This window comes from Poecilia mexicana, unplaced genomic scaffold (assembly GCF_051168715.1).
Source record: "Poecilia mexicana isolate PSO_F unplaced genomic scaffold, ASM5116871v1 scaffold_2, whole genome shotgun sequence".
In the NCBI taxonomy this organism is placed as follows: Eukaryota; Metazoa; Chordata; class Actinopteri; order Cyprinodontiformes; family Poeciliidae; genus Poecilia; species Poecilia mexicana.
This window is the reverse complement of record NW_028263371.1, coordinates 40,031,705-40,056,168: the sequence shown is the minus strand read 5'-3', so window position 1 is coordinate 40,056,168 and position 24,464 is coordinate 40,031,705. Positions and strand designations below refer to the sequence as shown.

General features: G+C 36.5%; 2 protein-coding genes across 4 annotated transcripts in view; one reads left to right on the top strand and one right to left on the bottom strand.

The window, feature by feature from the left end:
• Window positions 1-14,997, bottom strand: part of klhl6 (kelch-like family member 6) — a 21,987-nt gene extending 6,990 nt beyond the window's left edge. The window contains exons 1-6 of one of the 2 annotated variants that reach the window (XM_014990475.2): window positions 14,936-14,975; window positions 5,073-5,169; window positions 4,691-4,988; window positions 4,448-4,613; window positions 510-959; window positions 171-408 (exon numbers count right to left, since the gene is read on the bottom strand). In XM_014990475.2, the coding sequence (XP_014845961.2) occupies window positions 171-408; window positions 510-959; window positions 4,448-4,613; window positions 4,691-4,988; window positions 5,073-5,169; window positions 14,936-14,938 (1,252 nt within the window). In that variant the 5' untranslated portion in view covers window positions 14,939-14,975. Of the gene's footprint in view, window positions 1-170; window positions 409-509; window positions 960-4,447; window positions 4,614-4,690; window positions 4,989-5,072; window positions 5,170-14,935 lie in introns of both variants that reach the window. The other variant, XM_014990476.2, reaches the window with a different exon arrangement.
• LOC106919841 (immunoglobulin superfamily member 3-like) lies at window positions 13,377-24,464 on the top strand. 2 transcript variants are annotated; one of them, XM_014990472.2, is made up of 9 exons: window positions 13,377-13,737; window positions 16,049-16,420; window positions 16,510-16,929; window positions 17,076-17,471; window positions 18,748-19,122; window positions 19,701-20,072; window positions 20,162-20,554; window positions 21,876-22,259; window positions 22,353-24,464. In XM_014990472.2, the coding sequence occupies exons 1-9, from the start codon at window positions 13,668-13,670 to the stop codon at window positions 22,544-22,546; spliced, it is 2,976 nt and encodes a 991-aa protein (XP_014845958.2). In that variant the 5' UTR covers window positions 13,377-13,667; the 3' UTR covers window positions 22,547-24,464. The 2 variants fall into 2 exon arrangements, with proteins under 2 accessions (XP_014845958.2, XP_087872500.1); XM_088016374.1 differs by lacking the exon at window positions 13,377-13,737 and adding an exon at window positions 14,264-14,841.

Here is a 24,464-nt window from a genome sequence, read left to right as displayed (position 1 = left end):
TTGTTTTGTTCTCTAGTAAACTCAAACTTTATCAGTTCAGCCATCACATTTCAGTTCCAGTAAAGAGAGTATATTTCAGAAGCAACAATTATGATGGAAGATATCAATTAAAAGTTGATGGTGGCATCAGATTTCAGTCTTTATGCATAAGATTGTGATTGATTTCTCACCTGATATGTAAACTTCATTGTGGAAAGTGATGCAAGAAAACTCCACCCACTTCCTGATTTGGGTCTCATCTTCCATTTCTGTCATTGGCAACCGGGCCACCTCCAGTCGGCTGCGTCTTAGAGGATCCAAGCAGGTGACAGTGGGAATAAAGCGTTCGTCCTTAGTGCATCCTCCAATGATCAGAAAAACCTCTGACAGAAAGTGCTGCACTCGTGGTTTGGTTCGCTCTGAGACCACCTACAAATACGTCAGTGATAAAGGTAAATATTTGTGTAGCTCTCAAAGCTGTTTTTAATTCCGAAAAGTGAGATAAATTTGTCTTTTTAATGGATACAAACCTCTCTACCAGAAAGATGATACATGCGAGCCTCTTGCAGCAAATAGAAAGCCTCAGCGCAGCGACGTATCAGCTCATCTGACTCCACCTTTTCCACAAAGTACGCCGGCTCCAACAATGGCAACCGCACATGTGACAGCAAGGTGGCCAGTAATGGATAGCGTTCATCTTCCTGGGCTCTCACCCAGCGCATCAGAGCTTCAAAGACACACTCCTCACACTTCACACTGAGGTCATCCCTCTGCAGGATGGCCTCCAGAGACTCTGCAGGCAGCTCTAAGAAGTCCTGTTGCTGCACTACCTGAGAAAACTGAGAGGTGATGAAGTCCTGAGCCCTGGTCCTCAGGGTGGGCAGAACGTGGCTGTCAGCCAGATTTAGGATCCCTACGCAGGTCTCCAGATGAATAGAGTTGCTGAGAAAGCTTGCACATGCATCTACCACACGGAGGAACTGAAAAACAGAGGACATTTTTTGTTTATTACAGTCACTCCTAACTGACACAGATACAACACTCATTACAATAAAAGTAGTCAATCTTAAAACTGAGGAGATGTATTTTTTATGTCATTTTAAAACAGTTCTCTTATGCTGTGTAACATAATGTGATAATATAAATTTTTTTAGAGGCTTAGTCTGCTCTAGTAACCTTCTTTTGACAGTCGTCAGACAGGAAAATGATTGTTAGAGAGCCTGCTTTCAGTCTACAAGGTATCCAGCTGCTGTACAGGCCAGTGTGGCAGTGGTTCCCACTAATTCTTGTATCGCTTTGCATTTTAGCTCAGTTGTGTGTCATCTTGGCGAAAGGAACTCAGATGTCAGAATGACTAATATTTTCAGTAGGTAATGGTAAAAAAAAAAATAGGTAAAAAAAAAATAAATAGCAGTCTCTTTCTCAGAAGTGTATATACTGCTTGTAGATTTGCTGCTGTAATTGACCCTGTTATCCAGTGGAAGAGCATAACCAGGAAAAGTTGATGGTGTACTCATCTTATGCAGCTCAGCCCTAAGATCAGCTTACAGTTCTGCTGCCCAGCCTCCATTTACAAGCACCACACATTATGTGCATCCTGACTTGACCAGTTGGATGTTTCCTAGTTTGTTACACATGTCCATTATTATGGAGAAAAAAAAAGTAGTTTATTATTTTCCATAAATTATCAGAGATTATCCAAAAATATACTTTTCTTGGATACTTTGGTGACTGTCTTTGGATATTCAAAAATGAACATATTTTTCATGTAGTTTATCTTGGTGGGGGGAGGGAAGGGTTTATTAATTTCTATAAATTATCAACATTTTTCCAATATTAAGCACATGGTGGCTGTGAAAAGTTTGCACACTGCAACTCTTGAACTTTATAACTGTAAAGATGTCTGCTTTAGTCATATTAAAGATGTTCTCTAAAGCTTCCTCTCTACACGTCTTACACATTTTGTGAAGCAAAAACAAAGCCCAGCTACAAGTTGACAGTTATCCTTAATTGTCCGTGTTCAGACTGCTTTATGTAAATGACAAGTCGTTCACTTTTGTAGAACCAAACACATGATTTTAGTGTGTGGAAAATGAAACACAGAATCACTTTCCATTATGAGGCTAGCTAAAGACGTGATGGTTCCTGTGTTCCACTATAACTTTTTTAAACTCATGCTTTAAATAGAAGCTAAGTCACTCATGCCTTGAGATATTTCTTTACGTCACAAGAAAGTTTCCCGTTTCATTCATTTTACAAAGTCCCTAAAAACAGAAGCACTTGTGGCTAACATTTGTATGCACTTCAGGCATTTTTCTTGTATTTATGATGGGTGTATATTGTGTTTTGGAAATGTTCTAGTCCTCACACTGATTTCCACCATGTAACTGTTGTTATGTTTGATTAGCTTCACTATGGAAAAAGTTTTTTATTTTATTTCCATCCATTTGCCCACCCGAGTGACTGTCTTCGTTGTTTCTGTTTGTCGGCCGTTGTGCCTGTACATGGTTCTGTTTGTATGCATCATAAGGTTTTCTAAGTACTTCACTGAATTCCTAATAATATCATGAACTCACATTAGTTTAGTTTAGCCATCTGAGTGAAGAAAATATTTGTTTAGTATTATTTTTATTTAATATGCATCAACGCATAGGAAAAAATTATCACTGATAGTGGCTAATGGCATTTTCTTTAATAAATGTATATTTTTGTTTGAGGACAGACATCAAAACAAAAGTGGAAAATAAATTTAGCTCTTAAGTAAAAGTATTGATTTGAATTGTTAGGCTGACAAACATGTTGAAAATACTTTTTGATCTGATTTTTAATCATAATGTGGTACAGAAAAATACATAATTATCTTAACAATTATAATAACTCTCAACACATCTAAGTCGTGTCTGTTTCCAACTTTAGCCACATTTACGGCTGCAGGATCGCTAAAACGGCAAAAGGAATCAGCCTAAACTCTTGACTTGTTTATTTTCAAACTCTAATGCACAAATTGCTTTCTGCAAAAATAGAAACACAAAAACACAAACACCTGCCTCCTGTGCAAACTGCACAGCTGTGCAGTTAATTTAAATCTAAATGGAAAACTGATCCTGAGTGTAAACAACAGCCAACTTTCACTTCCCTCTTAGAGTAACTGAGATCTTACCCCATTAAGTGTGTGTATCCTATAAAAGTGTAGAAAGGGGTTTTGTGAAGTGAGAAGACAATTTATTGTTTAAATGAGTTTAAATTATGTTCAGTGTTCAATTACTACAGCTACCTTTCCTGAGTGCACTTTTTTGCTGTTAGTTTTCTACTATTCGGCACTGTCTGTTTTAACATGCCGTTAAATGAATCACGTGGTTATTAGCGCCGCTGGCTGTTAATATGAAGCTTTACAGAGATAAATAGTATTTTACCTCCTTTGCATGTTGTGGCTATAATTTATTTAACCACACAAAACATGAGTGTTGGAAAGCATACATAATGAAGCCATCAAAAGCCATCTTCGATAAGCCATTTAAAATGCCAAAGCATAACCTTTAGTTGTAAAGGTTCAAAAAGTCAAATAAAACGTTTTTGAATGCGCTAATGGGCTTGCAATCTTGATACTGACAAATGGGCTATGATAATAGTCTTTGTGTTATTCATGGGTCCCACTCATTTTGTCCCTTCACCAATTCTTAGCCCCACTTCATCACTATTGCATTTTGAACCTGTAAACAACCTTTTTTTTAATACCTAGTTCCTTGAACCTTGGTGTATCAAGGTTTTTCTCATTGTAATTCAAATTTATTGCAAATTTTGAGGATAAATTATAATAAAAATACTCAAACGTGACAAATAACAAAATTAAATAGTAAAACGTAATTGCAAACTCTGTATTGTCCCTACTACAATTTCCATTTGAATCAAAAGACTCTCGTAAATAATGACAGAGAAAGACCCTTGATCCAACCAGACTCAGCGACTTAAGAGCTCTAAACACGTAAGCTTTTGATGTTGATTTAAAATGATCATTTCTATTAATGGCGAATAAAAATGTGGTCAGTTTCTTTTACAGCTTTAACGCATTTGCAGAATTTCTGAGTGTTTTTTTAAATTTTTATTCCAGTGTTTAGTTTTGTGAGTTATGAAGATGAATAATCATAACATCCTATATCATTATATTCCAATTCCAGTTGGTTAACAGAGAATGACCCCTAATTAACCCTACAACCTCATGATGGTAGATAATGTTCATAGCCCTCAAATAACTAAATTGACTTATAATAAGTAGTCAAGAAAATTACTTCAAATTATTGAATGTCAAAGCAGCGACAAATATCCCACAGTCTGGTATATACTGACGCCTGGTTGTTCGGCGGTAGACGGCACCATTTTGTTCTGGGAAAAAGTCAATCATGAAGCCCCTTTGTGAAAGTTGTTTGAGAAAAACATTTGAGAATCTTTATAAAATATCAAGCTGCTGTACCTGAAACTGGCTGGCTGCCTCCAGTATTCTCTGGACATTTGAGTGCGTGAGGAGGGCTCGGCTGGTGTAGGTGTACTCCAAGAGAGAGCGCATGGTCCCGCTGTCCAAGCCTTTTATCTCCACACGCTCCTCATGACTCTCCTTGAGGCCACTGCAAAACATGGCCCTGTTCGAACACACATTGGGTCAGTGAAGCTAGAAGTCCCACCACAATGCCTTCACTGAGAACTGGATTGCTTTTACCTGAAGTACTGACTGGCAGCAGCCAGAATGGCCCTGTGGCAGAGGAAGTCCTGCCCTTGAACACATAGGGTCACATCGGTCAGCTCTCTGTTCACCCTCAGGGTTTCCATCCCTCTCTGTAGCTCCACAGGTAGGCCTCCATCTTGCCAACATAGCTCGCTTGCACCTCCTGGTTTCTCTTTCTCGTCAGTCAGACTGGACCCGCTTGCGAGTGGCGACACTGGACAGTCTGTCGTCCTTTCCAGTGAGTCGCTCATCTTTCTTTCCACCAGCAGTTTCCACTGAGGTAAAGTTTCCACTGAAGAAAACCAGTCGACAGCTTCAGAAGCACCTCAAGGCTCGTTAAGAGAGAAGACAAAAAAAAGAAGAAAAAAAAGCAAACCTTTGTGGTTCACAGTGAGAGCAGTTGTGACGCTTTGAGATGAGGATTTGTTGTTTTTTTTTTCTCTTCTGTCCTCTTCATACTTCCTATTCCTGTTCTGTGGGGAACATGCGTGTGTAGCAATACTTGTTTCTAAACACTTCCTCTTCAAATGTGCTGATCAAATTCCCCCTAGCTCACCTAATATTCCTCTTTTTGCAGAAAAAAAAAAAAAACGATTCTAGACCTCGTGCTGTAGACCTCAACAAAGAGAGATAATAGTAAACAAAGCCAATCAGCAGCTTGAAGCAGATGCCTTTTATTCAACTCTGTAGTTACACTCAAAAAAATGAACTTAGGGGGTTATTAGATTAATAAAAAAATATCATGTACTTTTAACACAATAATTTCATGTTTTAAACAAAAACGTGATAAAATCATGTTGAACAAACAAGAAATTCATCAACTTAACGTTTATGAAATTGAATCATGTTGAGATAACACGATTCATTATAGTCAGACTGATCTTGTGCTGGAGGCGACGAGCGAGATCACGGCAGATCCCGATTCAACTTATTTACTTTAGTTGGACCCAATGTAATTTAATAGAACCAGACCAACTAATTTGCAATGTTTTGGACCAAATAATTGACTTTACTTGATTAAGATGAATGCAAATTTAGTTGAAACCAACTTATTTAACAGTGATACCTTCACACTATGTAAATGATGTACTCATGTCAGTGGCTAACATGTGTTAACATCACATGAAGTGATGGTTAGCTGGTAATTAATCAGCGTTTTTCTAACATTTGCACCATTTCCTGCTTGCTCCATGCTTGTGTCAAAGCACAACTGAATTGAAGTGGTTATTGCATTTATAAAAAATAACATGTTTAACAGAATTATTTTATGTTTCAAATGCAAATATGACAAAATCACGTCAAATAAACATAAAATTCAACAACCTAGCGTTAATAAAATGTATTCGAGTTGAGACAACGTGATTCAATTTAGTCAGACTAATCTCCCGCCGAAGAGGGTCTAGCGAGACCCGGAGATCACGCGAGACACTGGCGAGATTACGAAAGATCACGCGAGATGCTAGCGAAATTATGGAAGATCACGCGAGATGCTAGCGAAATTACGGAAGATCACGCGAGATCTTGTGTCGGAAAACTTCAAACTGTTCTTTCAAGAGAAGCGGGAAGATTCCTGATTTGGATCTGCTTAATTTGAAAAAGGTAAGATTCAGTCTATTTTCATCCGTCTAAATCAAAATAAAAATCGAAATAAAAAGATGCAAATTAAAATCATCAGACTTAAAAAAAAAACATTTTTTTCTATGTTCGGTCACGTTTCTATGTAATTGATGTACTCAAATCATGCTAACATCACATGAAGCAGTGTAAGGATCACAAAGCTGCTGTCAAGACAAAAAACGGACCCCATAAATGTCACAGTTTTGCTCCTCCTCAGGTTGTTAAAACTCCCTGGAAAAAAGTTGGACTGATGTAAATTCAGCATCTGGTGCCATACAAACTCTGAAGTCTGAGGTTTAGTGGATTGTAAACAATGGGGCCAAACATAAGTCTATTTAAATGTTTTTTTTTATTATTATTTAATTTCAGTACTGTTATTATGTAGGTAAATGCAGAGTGGACATTGGATGCACACACACTTTTGTGGCTTTATATCGTAATACAGATTCTTCATTTATTAATAATAAAAAGTATTAAATTTGAGTCAGAGGAACCTGCAGAAACCTTTGCTGTTAGAGCTTTAAATGTGCTTGCAATGTCCACATAAATGTCCACCTGCTAGCTATGGATTTCTAGTATTTTTTTCTGGCTGAAACACTCAGAGGATTGTCCATTATTCCTATTAGTCCATGAACAGACTTGAGCTTTCTTATTTTTTAAATACATATATTCCTCTGCTCTAAAGATGTATTTTGTTATTGTACTTGTTTTTCCATAAATAATTGTAGTTCAAAAACAATTTTTAAGTTTATCGGTTTAATTTTGAAATGTTGAGGTTTTTGTTTTGATTTTTATGTTTTATATTTTCATTGCTTTCTACCATGTTCAATTCACCACTGTTCTGTACATACATGCTTGTGGTTATATTCAGTTTCAGAACAGCTGAAACACTGGGTGCCTTTAAATCTCAACTTAAAACCCACCTGTTTAGAGTTGCTTAGCTAAATTAGCCTTAGTGCGGTTTTAATGTCTTCAATGTTTTTAATGTTTTTGACTTTACTTTTTATCTGTTTCACTGTATATTAAATGTTGCATGACTCTGTGTTTCTGTTGTTAATTATGTAAAGCACTTTGAAATGCCTTTCTGCTGAAATGTGCTGTACAAATAAAATTTGATTGATTGATTCATGATGCATTCAAGAGACTTGTACTAAAAGTTTGAATGTTCAGATACAACTCTGCTCAGGGTGAATTACATATTTTAATGTTTGAAAATCTGATCTCTTTCAGAACATCACCCGTCTGTTATCCACCTACATAAGCACTGGTGAAGGGGGTCATCGGCCATCAAGTTTTAGATTGCAGTGGCTAATGATAAGTTTTGCCAGATCTAAAATGACTGAATCTAGTGTTAGAGCGATTATAAGGGTTCAGCTAAACTTGTATTTGGCAAGTCAGTTTTATTTGTCTTTATTTGCGTGGGGATGTGGAACTGTAAGGAGTGACAGCTTCAGTTAGAAGTTTAAATAAAATGTTAAACTTAATTTTAGTCATGGCATAATGAAAGGAGAATAACAATTTTAAAGATCTTTCAAATAGACTGCAAGCCACTGATCACTTTCGTTGTGACTTCCTTTGAATTTAAGTTTTCAAGTATGTGACCCTATAGTATACTGCTGGATTTTTGCGGTTGTTCTCATTGTTTTCTGATCTGCATATTTAGGAAAACACTGCTGAAGTCAGACGAGGGTGGATCCTAAAAGGTCTGGGTGCATACCTGGATGAAGATCCAGAGAAGCTGGAGAAAGAGTACATGGTATGTTAATTTATCTTTGTGTCCACAAAAGAGGTGATGATAGTTGGAGTTAATTGGACTTCCTGTGAATTACCAATAAATTTAAAGTAAGAGAAGATCATTAAAACTTTTTTTTTCACTTGGGTACATTCAATTTTAATTTGACTTTTGAGATGCTTTTAGATTTCTCCCACAGAAAAGGATAATCATTAGTAAGATTGATATAATTACAGTTATTGTTAAGTGGGTTTAAAATGAGGATTTTTAGGTGAGTTAAACTCCACAAAAAGATCTTTGGCCTGTTTTATTTAGCCTTATTTTCTAACAGCATTGTTTCATACGCAGACAAAAATATGAACTAACTTTACCTAAGATGTTAGTACTGATCTATTTGGAAATAACTACCACACATAGTCATGACATTTCCTCCATCCAGGAAATAAGACAGGTTCTTCATGTATAAGATGTTTGGTTTGTGTACAGAGTCAGGGCTTTGTACTTGCACATAAATTGGACTGGTTTAGAATGACAGTCTGTGTGGTGGATCCTCAGACTGTCATTTCAATTGAGGAGAACAGGCCATGGAATATGGGGCCTCTTTGGGATTCATCCCTTCTCTTCATGTTTTTCCATATGAGACAATATACCGTATTTTCCGCACCACAAGGTGCACCGCATTATAAGACGATTTTTGTGAAAATGTAGAAAATATGGTACCTTTTCTAAATGGGAAATCTTACCACTGGACTCACAATTAACACAGACAGGTCTTTGATGGACCTTAGCTGTTGGTGAGTCAGCCAAACAAGTGTAAAGTTATTTTTTTATTTAATGAGATGTGAAATCTCTCCTCCCCAAATCCCCACCCTTGTTCCCATCATCAAGGTGCACAAATGGCCGAGACCGTCTGTGGAATCTTCGTTATCCGACCGGAGAGTGCAGAGCCTGGCGATGCCATTGAGGATGTTGGGATTCTCCTGGACGGGGTGGAAGTGATGAACAACTTGGGCAATCTATCTTTACATGTTTTTCTAAAGACCGCAATGGAAAACTAAATTTTAACTGTTACATTTCGCAAAGTTGAGCGAATTTACTGACACTTTTTATGTTGTTAAGAATTTGATCTATACTAAACACAGCCCAGTTTTTTTCTGGAAAAACAAAACTGACCTTTTGTTGTTTATTTCAACTTTCAACTCAGCTGTTTTTTGTGCTGTGTAAAAAGAAAATGGATAACAATTTTGAAAATACAGTTCATGTTGTACTTTTTCTCATTGTTGAGTGTTCTTTCTTCTTTCAGTGTGGTCTTAAAACACTTAATTTAATAGCACTTAAGAAAATGTCTTTGATTTAACATAATTCAATCATGGAAAGATTTTCCACACGATTAAATAGCTTTCTTTCAGCATGAAGCATGTTTGTTCAGCTAACTTAATTTTCATGAGTTGGATCAACGTAATTAAGTAGTGTGAAGTTATCAGTGTAAAATTAGTTAGGCTGGCTCTATTAAATTACATTGGGTCCAACTAAAGTAAATAAGTTGAATCAACCACAAAAATTAAGTTGAACCAACACATTTCCTTTAAATTGGAATAACCTTAATAAATTAAGTTGAACCAACACATTTGCTTTAAATTGGAATAACCTTAATAAATTAAGTTGAACCAACACATTTGCTTTAAATTGGAATAACCTTAATAAATTAAGTTGAACCAACACATTTGCTTTAAGTTGGAATAACCTTAATAAATTAAGTTGAGCCAACACATTTGCTTTAAATTGGAATAACCTTAATAAATTAAGTTGAGCCAACACATTTGCTTTAAATTGGAATAACCTTAATAAATTAAGTTGAACCAACACATTTCCTTTAAATCGGAGTAACAAAATTACATAGTGCTGAAATAAAGCAAAGTAATCAGGTGGAAAATCTTTCCATGATTTTTTTATGTTAATCCAAAGAGTTATTTTTTTCAGTGTACTTACTCTCCTCTACTCTGGCTGACTTACAGGGAAAACCTGCTTATACTTTAAATGAGAGATGTACATAAGTTGTACTTTTACTGCCACTTTTATCAAAATCGAGGCATAGCTTCGAATTTGAAAATGTCTTAATCTTTCTAATTCCAATCATTTTGGCAGAGTGAACAACTAGTCTTATGCTGCATCAGTGTGTGAACTACAATGCGTAAAAACGTGCTCCCCTGGGATCTTGGTTTTATATGACAACTAAGAATCCATGCTGCATGGGCATTAATGCAATGTTTCAACAGTCAGTGATAATCAAAGATTTGAGATTTTTTACATCTATTTGAAGGATATTTTGCCCAATCCTCTTTGTAAAATTTCACAAATTAGGTCACCTATGAAGTTTATTTCCACATAAATATCCTGTTTAGTATCATACCAGAAAACCACAATTAGAAATTGATTCTTACTTTGACTGAGCCACAACAAAACCTTCATTATGTATTTTATTTTATTTTTTTTAATCATTTGCAGGTTGATTTCCTGGTTGAACCATGAACTGTAGTCAGACACTCTCCTTTATGATTTTCTGGTAAAGATAACCTAAAATCACAATTTGAAATCAGTGTTTTACATTTACTCTGCTTATCACTGTCTGATGATGAAATTTCTTTGAAATTTTTTTTAAAAAGGAAAATGCTTTTTTATACAACTGGAAAGCAACAAACGTTCGAGCTTGACATTTGGACACATTCACTGGTATAGTCTGTCACAAATGAATCTCAATAAATTACAATATCTTTGAAAAAGGTTAAAGTGAAACTTGTGTATCATAAGTAAAAAACTCATTGCACAATGAGGGATACTAAAGCAAATCAATTAATTGAAGGAATTACGAGCTATCGCTATTAAAATCCAAAATAAAGTTTCTTTAAAAATTTGAATATTAAATAGTAACAAGTAATAATAAAAAAAAGAATAATTAAGACAAAAACATTGTCATAGCCAAAATAAACATGGCGACAACCGCTGTCTTGACAGCTTTCAACACAATGTCACTAACCCCCTCAGCAAGTTGGGTAAGCCTCGAAAGGTCATTGCTAAAGAAACTGTCCACATAGTGATTTGTCAAAGTATATTCACAGGAAGTTGGGTGGGAGGAAAACATGAGTAGAAAAAGGTTCACAAGCAACATGGATTACTATAGTAGAGGAGATCGAAAAGCACAGCCCATTTAAGAGATTCAGCATTGTAAAAGTTTCAAGAGCCATTACACACAGGTGTAGGAAAGACATGAGGTACAACTGTTGTATTTCTTTCTTAAGTCACACTTGGCCTTTAGACAATTTCAGAAGCATCTTATGATGGCTCAGTGGTCTGTAGATACTTACTCTCCCCTACTTACTCCTCAGTAACTCCTAGTTACTTACTCCTGAGATTTCAGTAAGTTTTGTATTTTCTTTGGAAACCAATGTCCCCGGTTGAGAGACACAGAATCCATGCTGCCTGGGCAATAGTGCAAGGTTTCAACTGTCAGTGATAACATGAAGCATGTCATCTGATGGTTTTGGTTCACTGAATATCATCAAACTTTACGGTAGCACAACCACACAGCAGGAAGTTTTAGACTACCTTATGTTTCCCTCTGCTGGTTTAACGATAATACTATCACTGTGCTTCATTCGCCAGCAAACTGCCCTAAATAAGCGATAGTGAATTTGGTGTGTCAAATTCAGCAATTACCTCCTCCCCTCTGGTGGAGGCTTCAGGAACTACAGGTGGTAAAAACCAGGTTTGTTCATGAGTCAAAGATGCAGTCATGTAATAAACAATCCTACTTTTGGAATGTTGACAGTAATTGAAAATCTTTTTTTTTTTTTTTTCAATTTATCAGTTTCAAATAATGTAACAATAAAATAAAATCAATCAATGCTTTAGAGAACAAACTTAAAAACATATGCATCTGTAATTAATTTGTAATGCAGTACAAACGAACTGTGTATTAATTTGTACAATATGTAAAGATTCTACATATTATAATTGGAGTTAGGAGTTATGAAAATAAGGAACGAGTCCAAGAGAATGGATACTACAAAGGGGTGAGATTACGTTTACAAGAGTCAAATAAAATCAAAAGTAATGAGTGACAAATGTTAAACAATCAAAAAACTACATAGGATTGCCAAGACCTAGCATTTTATTGCAAATTTCTGGAGGGCTACGACGGTAGGGAGCATCTAGCGGCACATTGTCACTGTGGCGTTCATGTATCCTTTGATTCTTGTAAAAAGAACCATCAAAGCTACTACAGCATTGAAAGACCTTGTTCTTTTTTTTTTTTTTAATTAAATGAAAACGTTACATTCATCTGAAAAGGGCAGCACTTGTAACCAAGTCTTTGATTCATCTGAATGTGGTTCCTCATGAACTACTGACTCCAGCTGGAGGCAACACCTTGCAAACTCCTTCAAACTCTTCGCAGTGCTCCTATAGGCTACAGTTACTAATGACATGCATTTTCTTCCACTCAACCTCCTATTAATATGCTCTGGATTGAGTACTGTATGAAGACCCACATTCTTTTGTCATTATCTTTCATAGCTTAACCCTCCTTGTTGCATACGATGATCGTTATAAAACATTCATAGTCTACATAAGAATGTTTTAGTTTTTAGATAATTTTTAACTTCCCTAAGGTACTATATTTTTGGTTTTACCTTTTGAATTTCAGAAGCAATTTTTTTGGTGATATTTTAATTTGCTGATCAGGACCTGTGCATACTTGATAATAAAAAATATTGATAAACCACTTAAAACACAAACCATGGGAACTATTTAATCAATGTTAACGACGATTAATTCAGCAGTTTGGTTTGTTAGGGCTGATATTCACACAAATTCAGAAAAAAAAAACTTCTTCATATTATAATGTAGCTAATGATTTGTACATAAAAGTCCATGTTTTAACAATTTAAAGTAAAAAATTAAAACTAACAAATACAGGATCAGGAAGCTGGAGAACGCTGCTGTCTGTGCTACGAGCACGAGTTTAGATCATGAGACGAATCTGTAGGTCTGACAACTTACCACTAGGCGGCAGTGTTGTCCCATTAATGTTTTAAGGACGCATTTGAAGTCGTTTTAGGACCAAATTCACGCTGCTTAGAAATAGGTACATTTTTTATGTTACTTGTTACTTAGCAACGTCTATCAACCCCGCTCCGTTTTAAAAAGACATTGAAATATACTAATGTTATTATCATGGCTATACTACTAACTGAACAGGTATGATCTGTTCTGTGGGTGTTGCCCACAGCAGTACTGTCCACTGTACAGTGACTTTCCACAACTATTCATAAAATAAACGCCTCTAATCTGTAGCTTTAGCATTCGCGGCTTGTCTTTTGTTCCGACCACAGAGATCAACCAAAGGAAGTCCTTACGCAGAACTGCAACAGCAAGTCGCTCTTTACCCACTTAACTCTATTACCTGCTCGCTGCGCATGTACCTTTTCTCTTGACATTGTACCGGGAAATGTATGTTTCTTCCTCTTGCCTAATGTCGAGGGGAAGACTAACGCAGCCAAATTCGCTAGACAAGGGACACACAATCTAGTGTGTGCTGCGAACAACGTCTTGCATGCGTTCACTATGAAGTTCTCGGTGTTCTCCCCGTGGAGACCCTTCTTATTGATTTCACTGGGTTTATTTCTACTATGCGGTAAGTAGGACAACTATTGAACTTATATTGTGTTTCGTAAAGTCACGTTAAAGTCAATATGTAATGTGAGACTTATTGGGACTATTTATCATTAATGAATTCAACTTGAATTGACTAGTTCTTATTTTAGATAAGCCACCTAAAAGGTAAAAAGTTACAACCCAGTTTTAAGTTTCTAATAAGCTTCGCGTGTTTCTGTGATTACCTTGAAAACATTTTTGACTTCTGGGAGCGAGTTCACTTAATATTTAGTCTCGTTTTGGGTCGTTATTCTTAATAATTCATATTAGGTAAATTGAAGCTAATGAATTACTTCCGATAATAGTCTTAATACAGAAAAACATTGTTTAAATTGAATCTTACTAAGCCCCTGTCTTTGTAATTGTAATTTTATATTTAAAGACTTTGAACAGCAATACATATGCATATTATTATTATTATTATTATTATTATTATTATTATTATTATTATTATTATTATTATTAAGTAAATAATAATAATATATAAGTAATGTTTTCTGTTTCCATAGGAATCATAATAATGATTACTATAGTTATAATTAGTGGTAGTCGTGATAGTAGTAGTGTTACTGTACTGTAACATTACATTCTCTGTAAATGTGGAGGCTCATATTTCTTGTAATGTTCATGTTCAGTTTTTAACTAGTCGACAGAAGACAAGTGATGTACTCTTAAAGCAAGATGGTAACAAAAAATACACCTATAGATAAAGTCAATAAAACTAACATAAAATATTAGGTATCAAGAAATAAAATAACATGTTGGGAGCTGGTGTCACAGGACAGGCAAAAAAGATAAAATACCAAAAAAGGATAATTCAGTGAAGCAGAGAGTTCATAAGCCTTTGGGAGGAAGTTTCAGTCAAATGTTCTACATTTGATGCTGCCTAGCCTTCTGTCTCCAGGTCATAGGTTTGACGCTTCCCTCAATATGCGGGACAATGTACTCCACTACCTGCTGTGGCTGATATCCTCAGCTGAGGGAAGTCAGTCACTTTGTTTTTTGGTAGATTGGACTTCCAGCAGCCAAGCACTTCCTGTTTGATGGTATCATGCATACTCATCACCTCAATAATTGAAAAAAGGTCTGTATGAGTCAAGCTTGCTTCAGACCTCTGTTGAAATACAGAAATGACCGTGTCTTGTTTATGATGCTTGCTGAGAAGTCTGTGTACATACCATATAAGGGCATTCACCTCCAGTCTCAAGTGCTTCGGAGTCTCTAACACGGGGTGTCCACAGTCGGTCCTCGAGGGCCGGCATCCTGCATGCTTTAGTTCTCTCCTTGGTTTAACGCACCTGGATCAAATGATGTCTCGTTAGAAGGCCTAAGAAGAACATTGACCTGCTGAAAAGGTTGTTGCTACCACCAGGGAGAGAACTAAAACATGCAGGATGCCAGCCCTCGAGGACCAACTTTGGGCACCCCTGCTCTAACATCCTTCTTCCCATCAACTTTGACCGGCTACCCTGTCTCTGCTGTGGGAAAGCTGTTATACAGTCCGATGTTTAACTATTTTTTCAGTTTTCTTTCAACAATGTTTTTTTTTTTTTTTTTTTTTTGCAATCTTCCATTAAAGGCAGATATGTGAAGAGCATGATTAATAGTTTCTGTAGACAGATTATTTAAACTGAATTATAGATCTCAGCAGTTGCTCCAGAGTTAAGATAGGCCTCTTGGTTGCTTCTGTGGTTAATTCTTACCGTTAGTTTTGGTGGATGGCCATGTTTTAGCCATGTCTTGTGTCTTATGGTTTCCAGTTTTGAAGGATGTTGTTTATATAACCTAACTACCATTTATTTAATCATCTTTACAACTTAACCCCTTGACCAGTCTGCCCTGTTCCCTGATCCTCATGATGCTGTTTGCTCAAACAAACCTACAAGACTTTCTCAAATCTCTTGGATTTATACTGAGATTAAATTGCACAAAGTTAGACCGTATTTACAAAGAATTATATGATGCCAGGGCAAATGGGGTGAATGAAAATAGCACTTAAAAAATTATTGTTGGAAAAAAAACATGGATCATATTACTTCCTATTCAACATTATTTAAAAATCCTATAGAAGTAATTAGAGGGAATGCAATTGCAAATAAATTTAGAGCTATGCCTTTCCAAGTCCACAAGTCTTTTGTACACGTTTGCCTCACATCTGTCCATTCATTATATCATCAAGCAGACATATTTTACAAGCCAATGTAGCCACTAGAGCTTTAGTTTCACAAACCCTCAGTCATTACCTATTACTAATTTCATTGTCTCTGTTTTGCCTTTGCTTTGTTCCTTAGAGGCCCAAGTGAACACTGAGATTCAGGCTGGGCCCCTGTATCGTGTGGTCGGCTCTCTGCTCTCCATCTCCTGCAACGCAAGTGGATTTTCCAACCCCAATTCTAAAAAAGATTTTGAGATTCGCATGACAGATCCTGCAAAGCCCTTTCAAGAAATCAATGTCATGAGCACCAGTGACTCACACTTTAGCTATGCTCGTTTTTCGTCTCGTATACAAAAAAATGAGATTTCTATCAAACATGTTGATTCAAACTCAATCATATTTGAAATACAATACCTACAGAAGGAGGATGACGGGGAATATGAATGCACCGTAGTCAATCCAGAATATACATACAATGGAGTCTACTCTGCAAAGACAGTTGTTAAAGGTAACTAGTTATTCTTTTAGCTGCAACACCTGTAAGCATGGCTATAAAATGTAAATGGTACAATGTCTATCTTTCTTGCATTGCTACAGTGATTGACAATTCCCTAAGTGTTACATCCAGTGAACCCCCCACCTCACTGAGCTATGATGAAGGGGAAGCTCTCTCTTTGACATGCCAAGCCTCCACCAACACCATCCAGCACGTCCATCTGGCTTTCGCCTGGTACCTCCATAAAGAAGGGGCACAAGACGCTAAACCGATCATTTCTTTGGACAGAGATTTCACACTGGCTCCAGGTGAGGGTTTTGAGCGGCGCTACAGAGATGGAGCCATTAGATTAGACAAATTAGATGAGGCCACGTACAAGCTTAATATTGCTGAGCTTGAGCAGTCAGACCAGGGTCAGATCTACTGCCAAGCTCAGGAGTGGATCCAAGATCCTGATCGTTCCTGGTACAAGATTTCTCAGAAGGATGCAGAGAAAATTCCCCTCACAGTCAAAGCTAAAGGTAAGATGAAGCAACCATTTAACCTACTTTAATTCGTGACCTGAACTAAGTGGCATGTCTTGAAATGAATCAGCACTCATTAGCATATTTTTGTGGCTTCTCAATAAAGAAGTTCATGGCGTTTTGTATTGTTTTATCCTCTGTAGTGGTGACAAGCATGTCGGCTGTGCAAGTGAGTATTTCGGCACAGAATGCAGTCCAGGAGGGGCAGGAGCTGTTGCTTTCTTGTGGCATAAATGCACAGAACCTCGCAAAACGGTTCTTCTCCGTAGCGTGGCTCTGGAACGGAATTGAGGTGGCCAAAATCGGCCCTACAGGCATTCTGACTGTGAGGCAAGAATATATCGACAGAGAGAGAAATGGAGAGCTAAAAGCCACGCGGACTTTGAATAATAACTACCAACTCAGGATAAAGCCAGTGAAAACTACGGATAAAGGGAGTTACAGCTGCAGGGCATGGCCAGAGGAGAGAGAAGACGGAAACTTTAATCAAGGAGCAGCTCAAGACTCCCAGCCCATGGACATCAACATCTATACTCCAGGTTGGTTGAGATGAACTCAAGCTGAACTAAATCTTTGCATAAATTATCCTTAACTCCTAGACAGTGCCTTGTAAAATGATTCATGCCCCTTCACACGCTGTTTTTTGCACAAGAAGGTACTCTAATGTGATTAATTTTAACTGATAACACCACTTAGTAGTCGACTGTGATGTAGCTGGAATGTGAAGTATGGTGTGAAACATTTTGCTAATTAAAAAATCTGAAAGGGTGACCTGCCTTTGTCTTCAGCCCATTTAACATGAATATAATTGAAGTATATAAAACAGAAATGCACAGCAAACATGACAAAATGTGTTTTGGTAAAAAACAAACAAACAAACAAACAAACAAAAAAAAAACCAAATGTTGAACTTTCTGGCTTATGTGTACCAAGCTGTATATATAGCAACAGATGTGTCTGCAGCTAAAAACATACTTTCAACATCAACTTGTTAAAAGCTCAACCCTTTCTGCTTGACTTAACATCAACACAGCGCAGGGCGAGTTGATTATTGTTTGGATATACTGACTAATACTTGGATAACAAAAAGTGCTTAATAGGAGATTAGTTTTACAGAATTCGAATCAGGTGAATTTTAAAATACATTGTATGTTTATATATATATATATATATATATATATATATATATATATATATATATATATATATATATACTTATATATATATATATATATATATATATATATATATATATATATATATATATATATATAAGTATATATATATATACATACAGAGAGAGAGAGATGAATAGATAGTTCATCATATTACAAAAACTTGTGATTAGACTTAAAAACTGCCATTCACAGAGATTTATAATCCAACTATACTCAGTTTAATTGATTTTGCAAAGACAAACAGGCAAATATGCACTCAGATATGGATATTTGAGTTTATCCTACAAAGTGGGGACTCAGGTATATACCAAGATAAATCACGTTTTCCATATTAAAAAAAAAATAAACTTGAGAAAACATGTTACTTCTCTTTAATCCTCCAATTTATTCTGCTTGTGTCTATCAAACTAGAATTGATTGAAATTGTTTAACTCATTAAAAATACTCCAAATTTGTGGTTCTAAGATAATAAAAAGTGAAAAAGTGAAAGTATTCAAAGTTAATAAATTCTTTTGCAAAGGAGTATACATTAGTTTTCAGTGATGAGAGGTTGCTGATGACAAAGTTGATAACAATTTGCTTTCTATCATCATTTTCTGTCAAACCCAGTCACATCTGCTGCCTTATCTGCTTACAGAAAGTGGACTCTCAGTCAAAATGGAAAACGTGACGCAACCTCCTGCACCAGGAGAGAAATTAAAGCTTATTTGTGAAGCTGATGGGGTCAAAGGTCAGCTCTCTGTCACCTGGAAACGCAAGGCCTCACTTTCCACGTCATCTTTGTTTGCCACCATCATCAGTCTAAATGAGAACGGTGTCACAGAAAAAGCAGGGGCTTTTACAAGTCGTGAGGTGAGAGTGACGCGTCCGACGACGAACAAATTTGTCTTCGAGCTGGCTGATGTTACAGAGCTTGATTCGGGTACCTATGAGTGCACTGTCTCTGAAACGCAACCCAACGGCAAAACCCAAAGCCAGACGACAAATGTCAACGTCAATGTGAAGTCTATTGGTAAGACGTGTGTGTTTGTTTTACACAGTTTATTCAAGATAAATGATGAAACCTACACATTTTTATTTTAAGACAGCTGATTAATAAAGATATACTTTCTGTCTGTGACACATCAGACAAACTATTGTACAAAAAGAGACATTTAGTGGTCACATAGTATACCAACTGTTCCAGAAATACCACACACTTTGGTCAGATGAGCCTAGGACTGAACTTTTCGTGTGCAAATATGAATGTGGAGATGCACCATACTTAACCACCACAGCTAAAAATGGTGTAGTAGCTGTAATGCTGGGGGTATTCTGACCTCATCATGACACGGTTAGATCCTGGATGGCCTGTTGCAAGATTGCCTTTAGGTTAAAATAAATTATCAAGGTTCCCTGGTTGCTCAACTTAGTCATTCATAACTCCTCTAGTGATTACCCTATTGCCAACATCTGGTCAAACTATAATATCACACAAGAAAATGTAAAAAAAATAAATAAATAAATACAAAAAAATAAATACATAATTTTAATATTACTTTATCAATTTGATTTATCTTTTTTTTCTTTCCACTTCAATGTGTGTCTTAGAGTCAGCGGTAAAGATGGCACTGAGAAATCGAGAGCCTACGGTGACTGTGGGAAACGACGTACAATTAATGTGCAAAGTATCAGGTCCACGTGTGCCGATGACTCTTACTTGGAGCAAGGAGACAGAAGACTCCAACCTAAATACCATAGTGGTACTATACTCAAATGGTTCCATCAGCTGGTCTGGAGACCAGTACCGTTACCAAGTGCAGGTGGACAACCAGGGTAACACCGTCATGCACAATCTGAAAATCCTTCGTGCCAGCCACAGGGAAGCAGGAAAATACCAATGTATGGTGTCAGTTTTCCAGCATAACGTTTACAAAAAGCTTTCTCCATCCAATCTGGTGAATGTGCAAGTGCACAATCCAGGTAACGCAGAAATTTGATGACTTGTTTTGTAGTTTTGCTTTCAGCTTTTCACCTTTGTACCTGTACTTATTTGTCTCTCACCTTTCTAGCAAGCAAACTTGCCATATCTTCCAATCACATCATTGTCCAAAGAATAAATACTGACATACAAATTGATTGCAAAGTTACCTCAAGAACATCTGAGATTTCTCTATACGCTGTCACCTGGGAACTCCAACAAGATGCTGGAAATAGGACCATTCTGACCTCAGACCTTAATGGCATCATTACGTTTGGGAAACAGATCAAAGAGAGTGACATGAAACGGATCAGCATGAAGCACACTGACGGACCTACTTTTGAACTAACTATTCAGCAAGTCAGAATTTTAGACAAAGGCATTTATATGTGCAAGGTGGAGGAGTACCAACAAGATCCCTGGGGAGAATGGTATTTACTCTCAGAAAAAAATTCGACCACAAACGTTAATGTCATTGAACCAGGTAAGTTTCTATTTTCTTAATTTTAATTTTCTTTAATAATTTCTGATTCTGGTGTACTTTACATTCGTCCCTTCTTATTTATATCCAATGGCTGCATTTAAAAGTTTAAAATACACTTCATGTTTATAAAGAGAGAGAGAGAGAGATTTTATCATATTACAAACACAAACTTTAATGTGTTTTATTGGTATTTCATGTGATAATCATAAAGAAAGTAGAGCATAATTGTGAAGTGAAACTACCATAAACTGCATATGCAGCTGCAAGTATTCTGAGACATGTTCTCACCAGCTTTGCAAAGATGTTGACTGAAATATTCTCTCATTCATCTCTGCAAAATAGCTTAAGCTCAATCAAATAAGATGGCGAGCACAGGTGAACATATTTGGCCACAAATTCTAAATAGAAAATAGGTCTGGACTATATATTCTGACGCATCCATGACCTCTGACCTAAACCATTCCATTGTATCTCTGACTATACACTAAGGGTTCTTATTCAGCTGTAAGGTGAAAATCCAGATTCAAGTGCTTTACAACCGCTGAACAAAATCCCTTCCATGTCTAACCTGTGTTCACCTCAGTTTGTCTTCCCATCAACAAACCATCTCCCATGTCACTACTGAAGAAAACAAGCAAATAGCAGAACTGGATTTAATTGAGGGGTTTTGGTGTAAATAGGGCTTGATACTAGACCATGATGAACTTTAAACCCATGTATTCTTTACCTTCTTCACATTGATGCTCATATTTGTTTTGTCAGTCACACAAAATATAATAAAATGTATTGTGTAGTTCTAATGATACAAAATGCATGTAAATTAATATTGCAAGAGTGTTTCTGCGACATACTTTACATTTTGAAGATGGAGTAGATTAATGTACAATATGTACCTGAATAATACAATATTGCTTTTGTTCTCTAGAAATGTAACATGAGTAGAGTTAAAAAAAAAAAAAAGATAGGTGTACTGTTGAGAATCATTCACAGGTGGTTCCCCACAAGGGCTATCTGTAGATCATGTCAGTATGACATTTGTTTACTTGTGTTGCAAAACCTGACTTCTGTATTTCTACTTCTTCAAGATGACCACTTCTTTTCTGACTGTTGTCTTATAACACTTTTCTCTCAGTATTTTTTTCATTGCACAATCTACTTCTCACTGCGCCTATGTATATTTTTCTTCTCTTATCGTGTTCTTTGTTGCAAAGTCATTTAATCCCCCTAACTTTTTGTTTTTCCCCAGGGAGTTAGGTTTTTGCCTTATTAATGCATTCAACTAGTATTTGCTCAAAGTATCCTTTTCTGCATTTTCTCACAGAAAAAAAATTGTCCGTTGGAAAAGAGGAGGCAGAGATGAACATAAGCATTGCAGAGGATTTCTCCATTCCCTGTCACATCACCCAACAATCCAGCAACGAATCCCAGTTCCAGGTCACATGGTTTCGGCAGCAAGGCACCGAAGATAAAACCATATTCACAGTTTACAGAAATTCTACCTTAAAAGCCAGCGACAAGAATGCCGTTGTAAGATATGATCACCCCTCCCCTCGCCAATTTGACCTTACGGTTTTAAAGTCTAATGCGGAAGACAGCGGCATGTATTTCTGTGAGGTAGAGGAGTGGATTCACGCTCCTGGTGACGGGTGGCAGAAGCATGCAGTGGAAAAGTCTGGAAATTTGAACGTGACTGTTGCTGCAGAGGGTAAGCTCTCTTTACCACTGAGCTAGTTTTCTTCTTGGGTGTTGCAAAATCACAAATGTTGAGACTTGTTCTTTTATTGCCACTTTCTTCCAGGGCACGCCAAAGCCACGACTGATCTGACATGGCAAGCCACTACTTGGATACCAATATATGCAATAACTGTCTTAATCGGCTTATGCATCATAACAATTCTCTCGTGCAAGCTGTGCAGGAAAAAGACTCCAGGAGAAAAGAAATCAGGTCATCCTCTCTGGACGGAACAGGTCCCCCTGGACATAAACTCTTAGCTCTGAATCAGTGAAACTAGAGCAATGTACAGACAAATAAATCTCTTATTAAGTCTAAGAAGGATATGAAAAAGTTTTTAAAATGTAAATTTTTGTTTTTTATTTTGAACATTTTTTTATTATTATTAAATCTGTTATGATTGTTACAGAAAAAAAAGTTTTACTTTCTATGCTGCTTGGGATATCTTAGCTTTTATGAATAATTAAAATGAGTTACTACTCTGAAATGAAACAAGCATTTCTCAGGTTGGAGCTAAAGTCTCTCTACACACTCATTTTTTTTTTTTTTCAGTTTCAAACTGGAAGATGAGGTAGACAGCAGATTTCGTTTGTGGTTGTGCAGCTTCAAAAACTTTCTTATTTTATGTTACAAAGTGTAAAAACTGGATTTTTTTGTTTGTTCTTTTTTCATTGGAAATCATCTGAAACTTTGCATGTCCCGACCAGCAGCATGTCATGAAATGTGGTAAGATTTGAAATCCTTGCAAAAAAAAAAAAAGAAGAAGCGGAAGTTTTCTGCGGTTGTGCATATGATGGTAGACATTATGCAAGCAGCTTTTGTGACAGACATTCTCACAATCGTTACATTTTTGTTTTTTTGTTTTTGAGAAAGACCCAGGCTTGCAAGGCAGTGTGGGTTAAAACCTGCATGTGTGCACATTATCGCTTCTCTTATTTTGCAACTCTGATGAGCAAATCTCATGACGTTAACATTTATTATGCAAGTCATTCAGCTCGCTGTGTTGCTGAGAGACAGAGTGGGTGTTTGTGTAACCTGTTTCTTGTGGCAAGGACTTTATTTAATATTTACATTTTTTTCAAATAAAAGCATTTCTGGAATTGACACAGCATAGTTTTCACATCCGTGTTGGTTTAACCCACAAACAGCAGCTTCTGTCAAAATAGCCAACATTTGCAGGTGCCTACATGCATGTTAACTCAGCATGCTTATGTTACAATACTAGTTTTCTTTTTTTTTTTTTTAAATCCAAACAAATGAGATCATATCTGATTTTTTTTAAGGACTAATGTTACATTGTTGCATTGATTATTGCTACAGCATTATCACAAGTCTGCCTAAAATGTCACTCGGACAGCGTCAGCTGATCAAGAACGCATCTATTCATGTTCTCACTAAAACCAGGAAGACAGAGCAAATCACCAAAGTTTTAAAGTTCTTACACTGGCTCCCCGTAGCTCCAAGAATAGACTTTGAAATACTTTTACTAGATTATAAAATCACTGAATGGCTTATCACCAGGATACATTAAAGATCTGTAGTTGCTGTTTTATCTGAAGAGGATTAAAATTATGTTTAATAGTTAATAATTATGTTGTCTGGCTGTTTTGCACTACAGCATGTTTTAAAAAAAAAATCAAAATCAAATGTACTGTGTTTGAATTCCACTCTGATCTGGAAAGCCAGGAAGGAATTCAGATATTTAGAGATGTGGAAATAACAAATTGCTTAATTGCTGTAAACAGCCAAATCTTGAGAGCTTCCGCCTGGACGGTTCTGGAAAATTCATAGAGTTACAGCAAAACACAAGTCAAGAGATCTGTGTCAAACAAAGAGCAAACTGGACTGGCTGAGAACTGCACATACACATAAATGGACAGATTGGAGTGTAAATGTGCCCTGCTCTCAACGAGAATTGAAGGTTGCTGTGTTGTTTGTTATTAGCCGCTTTTTAGCCTCTTTTTCAATCCCCAACATATTTTCCTTTAAGACCACTCAGGTCTTCTGGTTGAAGTCTATTCTTCATGATGATCCTTGATAATTTTGATGATGGCATTTCATGTAGCACTTATTGCTTGTTTCATAATTGGTCAATGTCTAATGTTTTTATGACGTAATGGACTTTGAACTGCCTTGTTGCTGAAATTTGCTATACAAATAAACTTGATTTGAAAAAGA